This window comes from Pelmatolapia mariae, linkage group LG6 (genome assembly GCF_036321145.2).
Source record: "Pelmatolapia mariae isolate MD_Pm_ZW linkage group LG6, Pm_UMD_F_2, whole genome shotgun sequence".
Classification (NCBI taxonomy): domain Eukaryota; kingdom Metazoa; phylum Chordata; class Actinopteri; order Cichliformes; family Cichlidae; genus Pelmatolapia; species Pelmatolapia mariae.
Window position 1 is genome coordinate 28888332 of NC_086232.1, and position 19626 is coordinate 28907957.

Here is a 19626-nt window from a genome sequence, read left to right on the forward strand (position 1 = left end):
CCTAAAACATTTAATTTAATCTAAAAGTCTGGGCTTCAATCACATATTGATTGTTTCAATGATAAACCCACTGTGATGGTGTGCAAAGGCAGACAAATTGTGGCTCCAACTGTAATTGAAACCATGTGCCACCAGATGCCGCTATTTATTTGCCATTAAATCCGCGTTTGCGTTGACCAGGTAGTAACACTAGCAGGCTGCAAACGCGCACACGCACACACGCGCACACCGTCACCTGTCGGAGCGGGTGGAGATCACTGGAGCATCTCGCTGTCTCTGCCTCAGCAGGTTGTTGACTGACTGGCGATGACTTAATGAAGCACAACAACTGCGAGACCCTCCCCTGTAGCTGTCTTTGCTGTTCCCCAGCCTCTGCGATTGGAAGCACAGAGAATAGAGGAGCAGCTGTTGGACCGATGGATAAGAAGCATCAGTACGGTTCACTGGAGCGCACTGAATGGAGCAGAGACACCCACAAAGCAGGTTATCTAGTAAACAATTGCTGGTTTATAATTACTTTTCGATAATGTCAGTCACGTTTAAATGACGTCTTAAGTATGTGTATGTGTTTTTAGTTCGCTGCAGTATTACTAAATTCTGTGCATTCTGGTTTTAGTGTGAAATGTTCTCATTAGCATTGCATTGCTACAAATAGTGTCTCCTGTCTTAACTGTTTGGTGAACTTGTAGTGACCTCATTAGCTTTGTACACACACAAAAAAGGAAAAAAAAACATTTTAATGTAATAATTTAATGTATCGAGCATAATAAAAAACAACAGTAGCAGTAGGCCTCCAACAAACAGCATTGTCTTTGAATATATTTATATCGTTTTGCGCTTATTAGTATACGTTCCTCGTTTGACAAACATGCATTATGTAAAGTTTATTTCTTGTGTTTATACAGCTATGTAATCTAAATATATGGGGAAATTTGTAAAACACACAATAATAGGCCTTAACAATTAATTGGGAGCGTTTTCAGCACTGATAGATCAGATCAATGTATTTATTCAGTAGCAGAACAAGCTGCAGCTCAGAAAATGTCAAGAATCCACAGGTGTCTATTGAGTGGCAGTGTGTGTCTGTGTGTGTGTGTGTGTGTGTGTGTATGTGTGTGTGTGCCTGTTTGTTTCCTTGCTTGATTAAAAGTAAGGTGAGGTTACTTAGAGACCAGCTATTCAAATAAGGAATAATAGCCCACATGTGGGTCTTGGCAGGACGCTGGCATCATCTATTAGTAACTAAAAAGATAACTCATTTACGCCTCTTTATGACATTAATTCAATTAGACAGATTACATTTTCTCAACAAAATGCCCAGTGCCTTGATTTGTCTGAATAACAGTCTAGTACTCAAATAATGAATGAAAAAAAAGGCAAGTGAAAATTTATTTTCAAGGAAAGTGACTTTAACTGTTAATTATCAGCATTTCTGTTTTTTTTTATTGTAATGTCTTTTTTTATTGTAGACTCTCTGTTAAGCCCTCTATGTTTTTCCTCTACACTAAATGATTTTCCCACCTCTCTCTCCTCTGTGTTTGCCTTGGGGTCTCTAATCAGGCTGATCTGTCTGTCAGTATGATGGTTTGCCTCATTAGGCATAGAACGTATCAGGGCAGTGTAAGAGAGAAAGTTGGAGTCAAAGAAAAGAGTAAAACTGAGCTCATAATTTAATTCACATCTTTAGGGGTTTGGATGAAAAGAAGGGCAGGGCAGAGTAGGAGAGATACAGAGTGAGGCGAAGCAAAGGCAGATGAGAAACACTAACAGTGAGAGTGAGAGAACGGAGAGAAGGTGTAAAGGAAGTCTAGTGATGAGTCATAACTGCTCAGTGGCAGAATTACTTGTCTTAGAGAGCCTTTGCAGCAGAGCATATTGTGTCTAATGATATAATTCAAAGTGCATTTGACTTGTTAACTACCCATGTAATAATAGATCTGACCCCAGGATACAATACAGTGTTAAAAACAGATGGGAAAATCCCTGTTCATAGTGACAGAAATATTTCCATGGTTGAGAAAAAAAACTTCACAACATTTAACCAAGTCAAGAGGTGGACGTACCATTGTAAAGGCCCACAATCACAAATGGAAATACAGAGGGTTTACAACGAGGTGCACACCACTGCTTATATATGAGAACAGGAAGACCAAATTAGGTTTTGTCAGGAAAAAATGTAAAAGACACTGTGCAGTTCTGAAAAGAAGTCATTTTTTACACTATAATGATGTAAAGAGAAAAGTATGCAGAAGCAGAAAAACATCTTTGATCCAAAGTATACCACATCATCTGTCAAACATGGTGGAGGCAGTGTTATGGCATGGGCTTGTAACGCCAGTGGGACCAGGTTACGAGTGTTTTTTTGATGATGTGACTCCTGACAGAAGTAACGGGATGATTTCTGAAGTGTACAGGGTTATACTCTCTGCTCAGATTTGGCCAAATGCTGCTAAACTAATTGGACACACTTCACAGTGCAAATAGATAATGAGCCAAAGCACACTACAAAAGCAACCCAAGAGTTTTTCACGACACATTATAGTGTTTAACCCAGATAGGAAAATCCATAATCGTGTTTAAAAAGAAGCTTCAGCGAGTTTTTGAGTAGACATACATGTAGTGAATTGTGTATAATATTTATCTTCATACATCACTACATCAACAGTAAATATACACTAAAAATGATCAAATAAAGTAAATAAGGCTGTGTTAATACAAGTCAGAGTGCCCTGTTCAAATAGAACTGAAAGAGAGTGAGAATAAATAGGTTTTAAACAGTGTTTTAAAATGACTGAGAGACTGGGAAGCTCTCAAGGTAGGAGTGTAGATTTCTGAAAGTTCAGCAGAGTAGTGAACGTTAAAACATTGCATTTCATTTATGTAAAACCCAGGTGGCCAGCTGATCAAATACTGTGCTGTGTCTTGTAAGTGACTATTTTCTTTTTCTTTCACTTGCCTCTATGCCATAATAACACACTTTTTAATCCCCATATCTAAACCTTACATATCACATCTAAGAACCAAAACTGAACACTTATCTACACCTAACTGAAACCTAAACCCCCAAAACTAAGTGTGAAGTCCTCCGATCATGCCACAATAAAGCTTTATGGCCTCGCTAAATGTTTGGAAAAATGCACACACTGCTGTGACCATGTCAAAAAAATGAAAAAACAGGTTGAGCACTTAACATAAGTGTGCTCCATTTTTTTTTACAATTCAGTGTCACCTTTTTACTGGAGACATTTCATGTCTGTAATTTTGATAACAAGAAGAGCACAGTTGGCACAGCAGTTAAAGAGACTGAAACAGATTGCTTCAGTTAAACACTGATTTCCCTGCGCTTCAAGTGTTAGCTATAAGCTGAGCTAATTGCCTCCTGGCTCCAGCTCCATAGACAGTCATTAGAGTAGTTCTTATTCTCTATAGTTGGTAAAAAAGTGAGAAAGCACACTGGCTCAAAGGTCAAAATGCTTTTTTTGAAATCTGATGACACAAATTTCTAGTTTTTACAGTTTTAAAGTAAGACAGTAGAACCAAATTGCTGAGAAATAATGATTATATGGAAACACAAAAGACCAGAGGCATGGGGAACCAATTATCACCTTGTCTTATTTTTTTGCTCATGGAAAGCTTCCCATTTCTATTGTCAGCTAGAAGTAATATTTTAAGATTAAGGTTATACACTGTTTTATAAAAATCTTTATACCTTTTTTGGGAGGGGGGGATTCCTCATTTAATTAAAGTATTAAAAAGACATGTAACGTTGATGTCTTTCAAATAAATATTCCCATTAACAGTTTATGTTCATGTCAGTCAATGTTCTCTGTTCTAAAGCGTCAGGGTTGTGTTGATGTTATGCTGATGTCACACATATGTCTCTTATGCAGCAAAAAAACCCCAAGCTAATCTTTCATAGCAATGTGAGTCCATGTAAACCTGCAGTTATCATGAAGTATGGTTAATACTTTTTACCCTGAAGTCACCCTGGAGTTTGAATTTCTATTCTGCTTTTTGTCAGGCTAGTGCAGAATAAGTGTTTTCACTGCACTTTGAACCTAGACAGCTCTGCTCCACCCCAGGGCTAATTGAGGCTTGAATAGAGATTCCATAATAAAGCTCCACTGAGTAATGGTGTGTATATAGAAAGACTTTAATGACCTCAGGAGGAAACAGGGACAGACTGTCAGAAGTGGTATCTCCCTGGCTGTGTTCCTCTCAGCCCATAATGTAAGGCTGCTCTCTGCAGGGAAGTGACAGGTGTCCAGCACCGCTACACTGATAAAAGGAACAACTCAAGACAAGAGGTGACCTGTTTCAGTTATAAAGTCACAGTAGCTGTCATTGTCGGACTTCAGCCATCTACTTTTAAAAAGGTCAGCTTAGATTTGTATTAAGTTTTTGCCTGTGTTTTCTGATCTACATGGCTAAAATAAATGTTTTGATAGAAATTTGTTGCAGTTTAATGTTTGAATTAGCAGCTGCTTATTGGTTGAGTTCAGTGAAGCTGCTTCTGCTGCTCACAGTGTACAGCAGCTGCTCTCAATGAAGTACTTTGTCTTTTTGTACCACACAAAATTTTCTGGATGCTTTGGGACAGATTGTGTCTATTTTCAGCAAGTTTTGCAAATTTTTATTGTGGATTAATGTTTTAACAATTGATTTCTTATGATAAATCTAGAGCCTGACAGATGTCAGGTTATTTAGACCGATACCTGTACTGATATTTGGTGATTTAACAAGCTGATATGTCGGCCAATTACTTCTTATTTCTTTCAGACACATGAAATCCAACATTTATTATGTTAGTTATAAGATAACCTTTATTAGTCCCACACGTGGGAAATTTGTTTTATTACAGCAAAAAGTGGATAGTGCAAAGATACATAGCAAAAATTAGAAAAACACTGGAATAGGATAAGAGTAAGAATAAGATACTGAATATGACTCCTTGCTAAGATATTATAACAGTGCAATTCAAAAATTATCTTGTTTTATTGTCACAACAAGTGCCTCTTTAAGCTCTGCGACTTTACTCAGACCAGCTGGTTGTTATGTTTACATTTCCACAAGCATGGCCAACAAGGAAGTTGCAGAATGCCCTCTGGTGGGCAAACTATGCAAAATAAACACCCTTAAAATGGTTCAAGTGTTTTTCTTCACAGCCGTGCTTTATTTATTTATTTTTTATTTATCAACCATTAGGCTTTTGTTGGACGTCATCAAGGATCTCTGTGTTACAAATGACTGTTTGACTGTTTAACTGTTTAAATGCAAATGTCGATGTGCACATACCACAAATTCAGCATGTTGTAAAAATAATTTGTGAATTGTTTCATTGTTCCTATTGGCGTTCATTGTAAGTTATTTTGCGGCCAGTAGTTAATTATTAAATGTCTTTTAAGCACGCAAAACAAGAATATCACATAGTCACATACCTACAGATGGTAAATTTTATTTATGAACAGCACATGTGGAAATTATAAAAAAAAGGCAACTGCAAAATTTAAAAAAAATGTGAAATATTACTAATAAACGTTAAATATAACAACATGGAATAGAATGTATATTTTTTCTCTTGATGCATAGTGACACACAGTTAGAGACTTAATGAAGTCTCTGTACAGCACAACATAGCAGTGTAAACAAAACTGCAGTGGAAGGGGTTGACAGCTTTACTGCCTTACTTCCTGGCCTAACGCATCATGCAATTAAAGTGTTTGTGTGTATGCACAGTTATGTGTGTGTGGGGGCGACAGCCATGCAAGTTGTGCCAGCTGCTGACACATGGTAATTTGGCTGTGACACTCTGCTCTTCTGCTCATCTAGCAGCAGTTTCTGCTGCAGCTGTTTATACAGTTTAAAATGCAAATTCATATGCAGTTATGGTTCTGAAATGCCACAGTAGATCATCTTCAAAAGTGTGCACACACATCACCAATCTGTGTGTGGCATGTTTTAACCTACTGAAGAGTCGATAATCTAAATGCATTGTTAGGAATGTTGTGTTTTTTTCCAGCGTGTGGTCTTTTGTCCAACGTTCAGAAAGACTAAGTCTCTCGCTGTCTCTCTTTCAGAGGACGACGTGGTGTCCATGGCAGACTCCACCATCACCGTGGATGACATCGAGGGGGAGCTCTTTAAGATTGAGAGGATCAGGGATGTCCTGGTTAGGAGAGAGTCAGAGCTCAGATACATGTGAGGACTTAAAAACATTGTTTGCTGTGGGTGTGAAAATTCATTGCTTGTTAGATTTTAGTTGAGCTGACAGATGACTTATTTTGTCAATATTATTATGCTTAAATTTGCACAACAGAAGGTAAAATTAATGCATGAAAAATTGAGATCCAACTGTGTTATTGTTAAATCTTTACCACTAGGTGTGTAAAAATGAAAAATCGGACTTTACCACTGACAAGTAGGGTCTTTTTTTAAATCTACATCTAATAGATAATTACACTGAGTATAATGGTCATTTAAGCCTATAAAAAGAGGACAATGTAAAGTTATTTATATACTCTTTGTTTTGTACATCGTGCCACAATTTGCACTGAGAGCAGTCACTAATTCAAGAATGTGCACTTTCTGTATTCTGCAAAGCAGAAAATAAGAGCAAGAAGGTTGCACAGTGGTGCATGAGTGTAAATATCCATCTTGGGCTCAGCTCACATTTCAGAAGCTGCACAGCTTTGAAAATGGTCTGCCTGAGATGTGGTTAGGATTACCTTTGAGCGTGATGTTGACACTTTGTTATCATGCTAATATTACGTTAACATACATATGTAATCTTGGGCCTATTTTTGCTGATGCATAAACATTTTAAAACCAAATTTCCATGGCAATCTATCCAAACTTACCCTTCAAATGTTGCTAAAAAAATTAACTGATTGATGGAGTGGCATGAATTTACTTACTAGGATGTACTAGTATTTTAAATTACATTTGTAGAAGTCAGTTTTGAAACTTGGATGACTGTGTACATTTTTAGTTTAGATGCTTCAAATGCACCTTAATGTTATTTGAGATCAATCTTTTGATTTTCTACTTCAGTCCTGTAGGGCAACTTGTAGATTCTATAGTAAATCTGAATAAGATAAAGGATTCAGAGTTTTTAATAAGTGCAGAAATTAAACTAAACAACCTATAAAATTTGCAGTGATGCTTTCCCTATTAACAGCAGTGTAATCATTTAGGACACGTTTCAGAAATAAAACCTCAGGCATAATTCCTCTAATTTTTTTGTCTGTAATTCCCATCAGCTACACCCCAAACTACCCCCATTACAATTTCAATGGCTCCACTGCAGCTTCCACAAAGCTGGCTAATACATGGATATTTATTCATATACTCCTCTGGAAGATAGGCAATTGCCCTGCTCAGATGGCAGGGGGAATGCGAGGAGTGACGTGTGTGGAGTAGCAAGCAAGAGTCAAGCAAATGGAAAAATGGGAGACTGAAAGACCGAAAGAGTGGATAAGGAGGACATGGAGACTAGAGTAGCAATCTGAAGCAGCTTTTTTCAGGGGACCTCATGCAAACAAATACCAGGATTTTTTTTTAATTTTTTTTTGTCTATTAAGTTAAGTTTCTATTCCAAATCGCCATCTCTTGGCCATTGGCCATTTTATCAGATGCTCATGTAAGGATGGTATCTGACATAACAGGTAGACAAGTGTGGCGTTGAGTCTCTTTTTCTATTGACAGTGATGAATGTGTGTAATATGTGTGAATGTGTGTGTAGCCTTTTCTGAGCCTGTATGTGTGTGGTTCGTAATAAAAGTCTGTTCGTAGGATATAGAGTTCATGCGATGGCCTCTTGCTTGACAAGCAAGGCACGGAGGGGCTTCCATCCCTCTTCACTATCAGTAATGATCCACTCACACTGATTCTGTGAAGGGTCATTGAAACAGAGAACGGCTATCTGGCTCAGACCTGCTTCAGGGATTTCTGCTCAGAAAAGATTGTGTCACCTCCTTTGTTAAATATAAGATCAATAACAAGCTTTCTCTGTTTGAATTAAATTTTTTTTCCTATTCAAGAGTGAAGCAAGAATTTACTCTTGAATACGGTCGTCCATCCCCATAAATCTACTTTTAAGGGTCATCCACAGCGTCTCACAGCGGTTGAGGCCAGACGATAATGATGACCACATTATATTTCTCTTTGCCATTTTATTGACATGGCAACCAGGGATTCAGTAGTGTTTCGTGTATGGTGAAGATGTTGTTTGTCTTTTGTTCAGCAGGCACAGTTCTTTTTATTTTTTACCATGACAGAAAACGGTTGCTTAAGAAGTCCATGTCTTGATGAGGTCATTATCTCATTTCCCAGTGAGATGGTAAGTACAGACAATGCCTCCTTCTTGCTGATGGTAATGATGGTAATGGCCTTGCTGAACATCATGAACATTCAGGGGCAGGATGAAGGTTTATGCACAAACTCTGGAGAGCCTGGAGGATTTTGCACTGAGTGCTTGCTTTTACTCCAGAGACACTATCAGTTTCAAGTACCTGTTTGCTGCTAAATGATGATGTAAAGTCCCATTAGTAAGCCTTTCTCTGACTGAATTAATCAATTCTCTGAGTCACTAGTCTTTATCCCAGGCTACATGAGAACTGTATTTGTGTAACGAGCTCTTTAAGTGGGTTTGTCTTTAAATAATATAACCCTAACCATTATACCCTGGCAAACTACTGACCATGAATTCTGTTTAACAATATATATGGATGAAGCAATATGTATGTGAAAAAAACAAGAAAAAGGCTTTAGTAAAAAACAAAATATGTTACTGACATTAATTGCAAAGTAATGTTGGAACATGTAGCGTAAAAAGTGCTCTGATTTTCATCATCTGCAGTGCTTACATAAGTGCTCTTTTTCTGTTTATGTGTGCATGTGTTTCTTTTACGCCATCATGCCTGAACAGGATGGATGACATTCAGCTGTGCAAAGAGATTACTCGTCTGAAGAAGGAGCTTCACAAATTAGTGTCCATACCAGGTAGAAGTCCTTTGGGTGTTCATGATTGCTGCTATTGGACCAAAACAAACAAACACACAAACAAAATCATTATGACATATTGGGAATAGGTTTATTCACTCTGTTGCCAAGAACAGGATGAGTAGATCAATTCCACTCCCACACATTTGGAGCTGAAGCCAGCAAGTGCTTAGCTATGTTAGCATAAAGAGCCAGGGCAAAACAGCTGGACAGGAAATTTCTAATATTCATGCCTTATCTAAAAGTTTGATTATGGCTTAGCATAAACAAATGGAAGTAAACAACAGGGATGCAAAAATAATTATGGACATCTTATCCTACTCTCCAAACCTGCTCTGCAGTGCAGTTCTTTTATTAACAGATGAAGCAAACAATTTACAATAAATAACTTAGCCACTGATGGTTGATCAAGAACTCAACTAAGGTTAGGTGCATTGTTTTAAAGATCTTGATAAAGTGTTTCCTTTGCTTCTGGTCTTTATACTGACTTGCTTTTTCCATAGGTTTCATTTTAACTCTTAACTATAAATGATTGAAGTCAACTGAAGGATCAATCAAAATTTTTGCATGTGCGTTATTATAGATAGCTGTTCATTCATCTGCGTGCACATACAAATACATATTACTGAAAGTAGCTAATGTGGGACATAGTCCTGATGTCGTCTTCTTTCGTGCTCTTCCAGATAATGACAAGTCCAATGATGACCGGCAGAAGGAGGAAGAGCTGCTACAGCAGATCCAAAAGCTGGTAGAGACCAGAGATTTCCTCGTGGATGATGTTGAATTTGAACGTCTCAGGTGTGCTTTCATCTCAATGATTTACAGATGGCCTAGACTGGAGTTCTTTGTTCACCTCCACACATGAAATCTGAGTGAATCATTAAAAATGCAGTCCTAATGCATATGCAGATCACATGGAAGTACATGTAGGGAAAAAAGCTTGATATGTTTTTTTTTTTCATCTTTCATCCCTCCTTAAAATCTTTATAATGACTGATAAGCCACAGATTCGCACCTCCTCAGTAGTCACTAATGCTGATAAATGTTTCTCTCAGTTCAGCACCCAAAATATGCATGTCTCCACAAAGGAGTTCTTTTGCTCCCCGTGAAAAAAGTTGAATGTTTCCTCGGGCGCGTTGCTGTGCGAGAGGGTCCCACAGAGCGCACAGCAGAGAGCCATTTCAATTAAAGATGTGTCAGGGTGCATCAATGAGCTCTGCAAGGGGAGCGCGTGCTGATTTAAAAAAAAAGAAAGAAAGAAAGAAAGAAATAGGTTTAATGAGCCAACTGATGTGGAAATGACACATAGTGCAGCATCATTGTTTATTAGTTTAAAGCAGGCTTACCATAGGTCAAGTGTGTAGTAGGTGCTTTAAGGACAAATGCACCTAAACTGTTCATGTTGTTTTTGAGATCTACTGTAATCAACTTCCAGTTTGTCCATTTTGCAGCAATAGAAAATAAATGCATCTTAAAATGTTGACCCAGATGCTTTGCTGTGAGGATGAATTTGCTACCAGAGTAGCATATTCATCCTCACAGGTTCAAACATTTCACATTTAATTTGCATAGCTTGAAATCTAACGTTGCCTGCGAGTGGACAACCACGTGTAGAATAATAAGCATGTTTTCTAGGTTTGATCTCAGAGTGTATAAAACACTGTTAGTTTGTCTGAGCAGCACTTTCTGCTGGCAGCTGACGGCATGCTGTGAAATAGCTGCAGGGCTGCTGGGAAGGTGAGAGCCACGAAGAAGGAGAACGGCAGTGTGTTAATGGGTGCAGAGAGGAGAGGATGCATGTGACAGCGCCCAAGGCCACGTTGTCCATGCTCATAAATATAAAGCTCTCTCTTCTGTTATTTTACTTTACTTTTATAAAATCAGGACTATTTATCACAGGAGAAATCTCTCTGTGATCTTTACCCGAGAGTTTTTATTTTTAGGACACATTAAAATTTTTTCAACTGAATATAATTCATTAGATATCACTTTAAAATACATATGATATATATCCATATACAATAAACACTGCAAGTATCCAAGTTATATACACTTATTTGCATCGGGGGCTGTATTCAAATAACACAAAATGAGACTGCGACATTCACTAATATGCACTAAGCATATAGAAACCTTTGCCAGGAAATCTTAACTGCCAGAGGTGCATTAGCTCGCTTATCTAGTGGGTGTCTGGGGAGGATGTTTCATCTCTCTGCTTTAGTAAAAACCAGCCTTCTTGATTTTTAAGGATGCTTTGGATAATGAAAGAATACCTGTGGAAAAGATTTTCTTTTTAATATTCCTGGAATAGGGGGAAATTTAGGTCATAACAGCTTTGTCATTTTTTAGTGTTTTACTTTGTAATTGTAGTATTACATATGTATTCATTTTTACAGGGAGAAAGAAGAAGATAAAGAAATGGCAGATTTTCTGAAGTCCAAATTGCCAAGAAATCTGAAAAAGACAGGTATTCAGTCATGAAAGCTGAAATGTTGTCTGTTGTGAAAGTATCCACTCATAACTACATAAATACGACTGATAAAATGGAAAATGGGTGTGCTGAGACTGTGCTTTAGACCTGACTGAAAAATGTATGTATTTATGTTCCCAAAAAATGGATTCTGTTCATCTGGATGCAGCGTTTTTCAGTGGGAGAAATGTTTCATCACTCATCCAAATGACTTCTTCAGTCTTAGCTAGTTGGGGAAACCTGCATTCTGCTGTCACTTGGGTTTCGCTTCTTCCAGATGAACAGAATCAGTTTCTGGGGAATTTCCTTAGTTGGATGATTAAGCATGCATCAGGACATGCACTTATGGTCTTTGCCATAAAGGCATTAATTATCAGAACTTATTTATCCAGTGTACAGTATACAGTGAGGGATCTTGCTGTGTATGTATGTGTGCACACAGATGTAGATGTCTTTTGCAATACATAAATACAACACAGTTCATTGTACCGTGTTACAGGTGTGCCAACCAGAAGGGCACCCGCCAGGGCTCAGCAGACGTCTTCGCCCTTCACCAAGACAGGACTCACCCTCCTGAAAGAGTGCTGTGGCTTTACGTGCTCCATCATGTAGACTAAAGCCAAATTACAGCGCTCCCCTGCAGTGCTCTTCCACAGGACTCCTTTCTCCACTTTTAGCTCCAAGAAGGACTTTAAAGCATGGGTCGAGCAATGACAGTGTAGTGAGCTATCCATCCCAGGAATTCAGGAAGCAACTTCATCTATATTTATTTTATTATTAATTTATTAGCTGTGTCTTGGCTTTGCAGGTCAACCCAGTGTATTTGTATCTATTTGTCATTTTCACATAGGGTTTGAAGGGCAGAAACCTCATAACCCTGGTCATTGTAAGTAAGTTAGCACGTTCTCTTAAAGTAAAAGTGAAAAAAAAAAACTACTATAGCCCACAGGTTTATATCAGGATGCTTCACTGAACTATGATTATTGTCATCTCCTCAATATGTGTGCATGAGTCAGCAGGATTCTAGACACCGCTATAATGTTATTTGCATTATGAACACTACAATAATGAATCTGGCATTAATCGGGAGCTCTGTCAGGATGAAGTTGCCTGTGATCTGACTCTAAATCCAAATAGGTATGACCTTTTGAATAGTGGTGGTTTGTGAAGGAAGAGTTAGTCATCTATCTCTCTCTATTATTCTTAAATGATTGGTAAGCTAACCAGGCTCAAGGGGGGTGGCTTTTGGCAAGACAGGTTTGGGTAAAAGGAAAGCGCATATTGGTGTTTTAGATTTTGACAAAAATGACTAAACCTAGCCCTTAAAAAAATCTGTTAAGTTTTCAACAGATTTACAGTGACATCTAACAAGTTGACATCGATGATAACAGTGTCAAGACACAAAGCCGTACATATGGCACTGTATTCTCAGGACGTGGGGTCTTGTAGATAAAGGTCTTTAGTGCACAATAAGTCATATATACAGGACATGGAGTTCATGGATGTAGTGACCAATTAAGCTATCTTGCATCTCTTTGTGTTGCAAAGAGGAGTTGTCGCCATGGAAACCTTGTTTAACCCACATCTTTCAAATGGAACAGTGAGGAAAGTTGGACGGATCAGAGAGATGAGACTTCAAAAGTGTAACACATCCGAAGGCAATTGCTATCATGAAAGGCAGGCAGAGAACAAAATAATATTACTATTGCCACTTCCATTATTTTTTTCAATGTTCTGGATTACCAAAGCATCTGAAACTCTCCCGCACTCTTTCGGATCATCTACAAAACAGAGATTAAGTAAACACAAGATTGTTTTACTCAGCTGAAATGTAGATATGCTGAGGATACATGTCTCTAAAGTAGATTCTGTTTGAGACCACTAAATCTATCTAATTGGTTTAAATGATATGTCTCTTCGGCACGCTTTCAGTTCTTTTCTAGACTTTTAAATGGATACAGCTGGCTCTTCACTTGAGTGATTGGGTCTTTTGATCAGTCTCAGCACTGTCACAGAGCCTCGGGGTCATGTATCACTCAGCAACCGCGACTGATGGCGTCACGAAAGTCCAGAAAGGATTCAATGTATGCTGGTAATATTGAAATACTGTCTCTAACAGCCAAATTAAAATATGATGTAGCAAGTAAACTTAGCCATAATATGGGTTTGTGCAAGTTTTTTGAGAAGACAGTATACTCTGATGAAGGCTTCATTTTCTCTTTCTCCAAGATATGAAGTGAAATGATGATGTGAACCATTTCCTAGAACAAAAGCTTTTAGTTAGTAAAGGTAGGCCAATTTACAAATTCACATGGAAAGAAATCATCATACCACCTTTCTTTTCATGCAGATATTGCCTTTTATGTTGGTTCCTATGACTGAGCTGCACAGTGATAAATAAAGCTTTCTGCTCTGCAAAGACCTTCATTTCTTCTGTGTTGAGACTTTGAGTATGTGTCATGTTTATTCTATTTCAATTTTCACATTTAGACATAAAAGCAGCCCACCAACTGAAAATGAATGCTACATGCCCAGACTGGGTATCCAAGAATTTTCTGTGAAGAATTCTTGGAAGAGACCACATCACTTCTTGAGTCAGGCAGAGTGTCACAGGAAAGGGTGCCACAGAGAGAAAATGATCTAAGAAGCAAGGTTGAAGTGGCTGAAAGCAGAGGAGCTGAAGAAGAAGGGAGAAAGGCAGTGGGAGGGCACAGAGTTAGAGAGAGGTCTCATCTTTGGTGTTAGTCATCTATAGTGGAAGCACTGTGACTTCTCACAAGGGCAGCTCTCAGTGCACACCACCTGAAAAGGGCAGGCCTGCCATTCAAATGTCATAATCACATAGGCCTTGGGCACAGATACTGTGTGTATGAAGAGATGGCGCGTGTCTGTTTGTAAGGGAGAATTACAGAGAATGATTGAATGTTTGTGTGGAGTGATATAAATATTCTTGCTTCTGTGCCTCAGCATAATGAGCACTATATAGTAGCTGTCATTGTTCAGTTGCAGCAACAATACTAAACTATAATAGCATATTCATTTCATTTATTAGGGCGTGCTAGATAACAAACTTTGCTGGATTCAGAGGAACAAAAGATGGCTAGCATTGGATTTTAAGTTTTCCGAACTGAATTTGATGCCTAAGCAGAGGTGACAGAAACCAATTGGTTGCTCAGTTCAAATCAATTTGAACTTTTAAGCGCCAGTTCACAACCTCAAGTGGCTTAATATTTTAAGGTAAAGGCCCGACAATACAGTGAAAACTCCAGCAACCTGACGGGTCCCTATGAGCAAGCACTTGGGAACAGTGGAAAAGAAGAACTCTCTTTTAATAGGAAGAGAAATCTGGAAGAACTAGGTTCAGAGAAGGGCAGCCATCTGCCAAGATGTAAGGGGAAAGAAGAAATACAGAGTGTTGAGAGACAGGGCCAAGGACACTCCATGGCAGCAGTTGTTCTAGTGGTTAGAAAGGCTTCTTTCATAACTGGGTGTAATTGTAAGAAGACGTACGACAGAAAAACATCTGCTGAATTGTCCTTAAAGAGAACACCTGCTGAATCTAAATGTGTACATTCAGCCCTTGAACATTAGAGTGTCAAGCAGCCTGACAGTGACTGAAGTGTTCAGTAATGCATGTGACTTTGCAAGGACGTAGATGAGTAGCACTGAATAAAAAGGGCAAATAGGAAATGAAACCCACTTGCTGCCATGGATACCACAATTTCTCTCTCTTCCTCTCTCTCTCTGTCTCTTGTTCACACACACACACACACACACACACACGCACACACAAAGAAACCTCTGCATACAATTACAAATACCACTTATACTGTTTTAGATTTATTTCTTACTTACACACCAGATGAGAAAAGTAGAACGTGTCCGTCTCATTTCTACTGGTAGCACCAGGCATATTTTCCATCATTCTATGAGGCTTGTTTGTTACAAAATGCTTAAAAACACAAATAGCTAAAACTGAACAAAACACTCTCACACACACACGCACACATACACAATAATACCATGGGGAAAAGGGAGAATGGGTGAAAGGCAGAAGCATGGTCATTAAATGGAGCAAGAAAAGTTGCGAGGAGGCATTTTAGAAAGCTGTCAGATTGGTGCTAAAAGGAAAAACTCCTCATGTTGTTCTTGTGGTGGTCACTTTTCCCTGAAACACTTACTGGAAAAGTTCTTTGATCCCAGCATGACCAGCACTGTGTGTCCTGGCTAATTAACAGTCCACTGACATCTGAGCACCAAGGATGCCAGCTGCTGGCACACAGGCTGCTACAGCCTGACTGTTTCATATTCTTTTATGTGCATAACCATGGCGATGGTTTGTACTGTATAAACACAGGTTATGTGCAGTTGGTGATAACATTATTCATTTTTCTCTGTTAGTCAGTGTCTGTTAGATTGCGTATTGTTTCCAGCTACTAATGTATTGTTTCCAGTTCATATTACCTGTTATCTCCTTTCAGTCAGGGAATGGGCCGATAAGTCAGAGGTAATGACAGCATTTGCAGTGTTAGCGCCTTTACTTGGAAGGCTGCCATGTTTAATTAACTCTCTCCAAAATTAACTAATATGGGAAACTGATTTCCTGTCGTTTATAAAAAGCAACTCTGACTCATTCCCCTAAGCCCTCCCTACACACTCCCTCTGTTTCCGTCCCCCACACCTCCTAATGTGGTTGCAAAGCACTCCCTCAACCAAATAATCAAATGATTGCAATGCAGCGGGTTGCCAGGTCTGGGTCCGTGTTTACTTGCCTGACATTATGTCAGCAGCAATGCCATGCTAGTGTGGTTTTGCTTACACAAGTAGCAATGACAGAGCATGAGTGTGTGAGCACCTTTAGGTCTACCTGTGGTTTTTGGAAAGGGTATGCTAAATATGGCCACAAAGCTTAACTGAAGCAGTGGAGTTTCTTTACCTATATTTACTCCTTAGTTTTTCATTCATGTTTTTTTCTATTTGCATGTTAGGTATACTAAGAATTTGCAATGTTTGTTAAATGGCCTATATTTATATTTATATATAGTGTTATTTACAACCCCATAGTTTCTTACTGTAAAATATTTTACAGAAAATTAAAGCTTTACAGCATGTAGCATTTACAGCATTGTTATTATACAGTAGTTTTATTTTAGGGTTCCTACTGTAATCTCCATAAAGAGCTTTCTTTGCAAAATATGACTGCCTGTCCTTGCATATACTTTAGTCTTTTTACAGCAAGGTTACTTGTATGTGAATGTATTCAACACTTTAACAGCCACATTGAAGGTTAACGCTGGCCTGATGTGATTAATCGCTGCAAGAATCTGTCATAGTGGCCTCTTGCTGTCTAAACCTCTTCTTGGTCACACAAAGACTGGAAACCACATTACAGATGCACAATACATGAGCAGTCTGCACAAAACAACCAAAATAAACACCACAAAACATTTTCATTAATGATCAATGCAGAGCTTTTCATGAGTCTTTGTGTCCATCATAAAAATATTAAAAACAACTGGTTTGTAAAACTGACTGGAGCGGTGGTTCCCTGTTTAAGAAGGAGGACTGCAGGGTGTGCTCCAACTATAGGCGGATCACACTCCTCAGCATCCCTGGGAAAGTCTATCCCAGGGTACTGGAGAGGAGAGCATATCTGTTAGTCAACCTTTGATCCAGGAGAAACAACCAGCTCTTTGTCCTCTTGAGCAGCCGTCCCTGGTTTATGTCCAAAAATATTTTCACGGACCGGCCTTTAAGGTGTTGCGGATAAATATAGTGAAAAAAAAACCATTACCGGTACCAAACAAAGGAAGATTTATTCATAACACACGGGAAAAGACCCAGGTAAACCAAGTTAACGATAAAAACAAAAACCCTGAAAACCATAAATTTCACACCCAAGCCTCAACTCTTGCAGCCCGGTACTAAACGACTCACGGACCGGTACCGGTCCGTGGCCCAGGGGTTGTGGACCGCTGCTCTTGAGGACATTTGAGGGTGCCCAACCAGTCTACATGTGCTTTGTCGACTTGGAGAAGGCATTCAACCTGGTCCCTCTGGTTATCCTGTGGGGGGTGTCTGGCCAGTTGTTATGGGCCAATCAGTCCCTGTTTAACTTTAGTGAGAGCTTGGTTCATACTGCCGGCAGTAAGTTAGATTTATTTCTGGAGGGTGTTGGACTCCACCAGGGCTGCCCTGTCACTGACTCTGTTCATAGTTTTTATGGATAGAATACCTGGGCATAGCCAGTTGTTGGAGGGTCTCCACTTTGGTGGCCTCAGGATCTCATCTTTGCTTTTTGCAGATGATGTGGTTCTGTTGGCGTCATTGGGTGATGACCTCCATCTCGCACTGAAGCGGTGAAGCAGCAGGAATGAGAATTAGCACTTTCAAGTCTGAGACCATGGTTCTCAGTCAGAAAAAGGTGGAGTGCCCACTCCGAGTCAGGGACGAGTTACTGCCCCAAGTGGAGGAATTCAAGTATCTCAGTGTCTTGTTCACAAGTGAGGGGAGAGTGAAGTTGACATGGGAGGCGTTTGCAGTGATGTGGATGCAATACCGATCTGTTGTGGTAAAGAGAGAGCTGAGAATAAAAATAAAGCTGTCAATTTACCCGTCAGTCTGTGTTCTTACCCTCACATGTATTGATTGAAATAGTAAGGTCACAAAAACAGGTGGCAGAATTAGTTTTGTCGAAAAGTGGATGAACTGCTGCTCCTCCACAATGAAAGGAGCCAGCTGAGGTGGTTAAGACATCTGACTAGAATGGCTACTGGACACCTCCTAGGTGAGGTATTCCTTCCAGGAGGAGGCCCTGGGGCAGACCCAGGACTTGCAGGAGAAATTATATCTCTCGGCTTGCTTGGGAACATCTCGGTGTCCCTCCGGATTAGCTGGAGGAAGTGGCTGGATGGATAGATGGATGGTTATTTTTCTCTCTAAGGCATCAGTATTTGCATACTGTTTTTATAATTAACAATAAATTACTGTACAAAATGTCATGTATTTATAGTTTGTTAGAGCATTACTAATGTGTGTGGAGTATATTACATATAGCTGTTTATTCCTGTATGTAATGCACTACTGTGTGATCAACTGTAAATTGCTATATGCACAATTTGTATGTACCGCGGTGATGGGCATTGAGGATTTTCTTTTATATATCGTTGCCCAGTTGGGGTGAGGTGTAGATTGCCGTGCCTTTAACGTGTGACACGTGGTGTTAGTTTTTAATAGATTCCCCGCAGCGCTTATCATGTCTTCCACCTACGATCGTACAATTTGATAGTTTTACATGTATTTAATAAAGTAGATCTGTTAATTGTCTTGGGTCCTATTGTTACATGTATAGAAAGATTTTGTTTTGTATTTGCATTAAACATTCCTATTGAAATGGATACCTCCTTCGGGTCACATTTAAATAATGACTTTGGAAACTAGGAGTTACTCTAAAATGTTAAGGATAACATAAGGATATAAAAGAAGCAGAAATAGAGACGCAGGAGCAAATCAGTATAGAGGGAAGGAACAAGTTTACCTCAAACTTGAAATTTGATTTGTGATTTTGGACCATATATAAAATTGACTTGAAACTTGATTCACTACATGTAACAAATGTTATATAAGCTTCATTTGACAGTTTGTAACTGTTGATACAGTACAAACAGTTTGATGGACAATGCATTGTAATGACAGTCACTAATAGCACTACAAGCATATTTTGAGTTATTACGACCTTGCCTTCAGCAGACATGAATTATTGCTGCCTAAACTATTTTTATTATAATTTTTTTTTTATAATGGAAAAAAAAATTGTGAGACAGTTGCACAAGCATTTTTGCAAGAATTAGAATTAGTCTGTTATTAATAATAGAGGCAGCCAATACAACCTTCGGCCGGCTATGATTAATACCCCTTGTCAATATCTCATGGCTGATAAATATCATCTATTTTGAGTGCTTGGCACTCTCTGGAGCCATATGCTGTTACTACGTTCTGATAAATCAGTAGCAGAAGTCATCTATACGCGTACTTCAGCATTCGACCTGCTGTCCTCTGGCTTCATCTTGTGGTCAAACAGAGTAAGTGCAACTAAAGAAGAAGAGCGGTACCACATTGTGATTCTCTGCCAAGTTGAGTTACACGTCAGTAGGGAA

The 19626-nt window shown here is 38.9% G+C and overlaps 1 protein-coding gene across 1 annotated transcript; it reads left to right on the top strand.

Annotated features, from left to right (window-relative positions):
• Positions 1–234: 234 nt before the first annotated feature.
• Positions 235–13822, top strand: LOC134628636 (bMERB domain-containing protein 1-like). Its single transcript, XM_063475371.1, has 6 exons — positions 235–483; positions 6078–6198; positions 8927–9000; positions 9684–9798; positions 11397–11467; positions 11970–13822. The coding sequence occupies exons 1-6, from the start codon at positions 315–317 to the stop codon at positions 12080–12082; spliced, it is 663 nt and encodes a 220-aa protein (XP_063331441.1). The 5' UTR covers positions 235–314; the 3' UTR covers positions 12083–13822.
• Positions 13823–19626: the final 5804 nt, after the last annotated feature.

Excerpts from the sequence above, each read along its gene's own strand:
- LOC134628636 (XM_063475371.1), top strand. The coding sequence starts at position 315 with ATGAAGCACAACAACTGCGAGACCCTCCCCTGTAGCTGTCTTTGCTGT. Across the intron at positions 6,199-8,926 it reads GAGTCAGAGCTCAGATACAT|GATGGATGACATTCAGCTGT; the intron begins GTGAGGACTTAA and ends ATGCCTGAACAG. Across the intron at positions 9,001-9,683 it reads CAAATTAGTGTCCATACCAG|ATAATGACAAGTCCAATGAT; the intron begins GTAGAAGTCCTT and ends GTGCTCTTCCAG.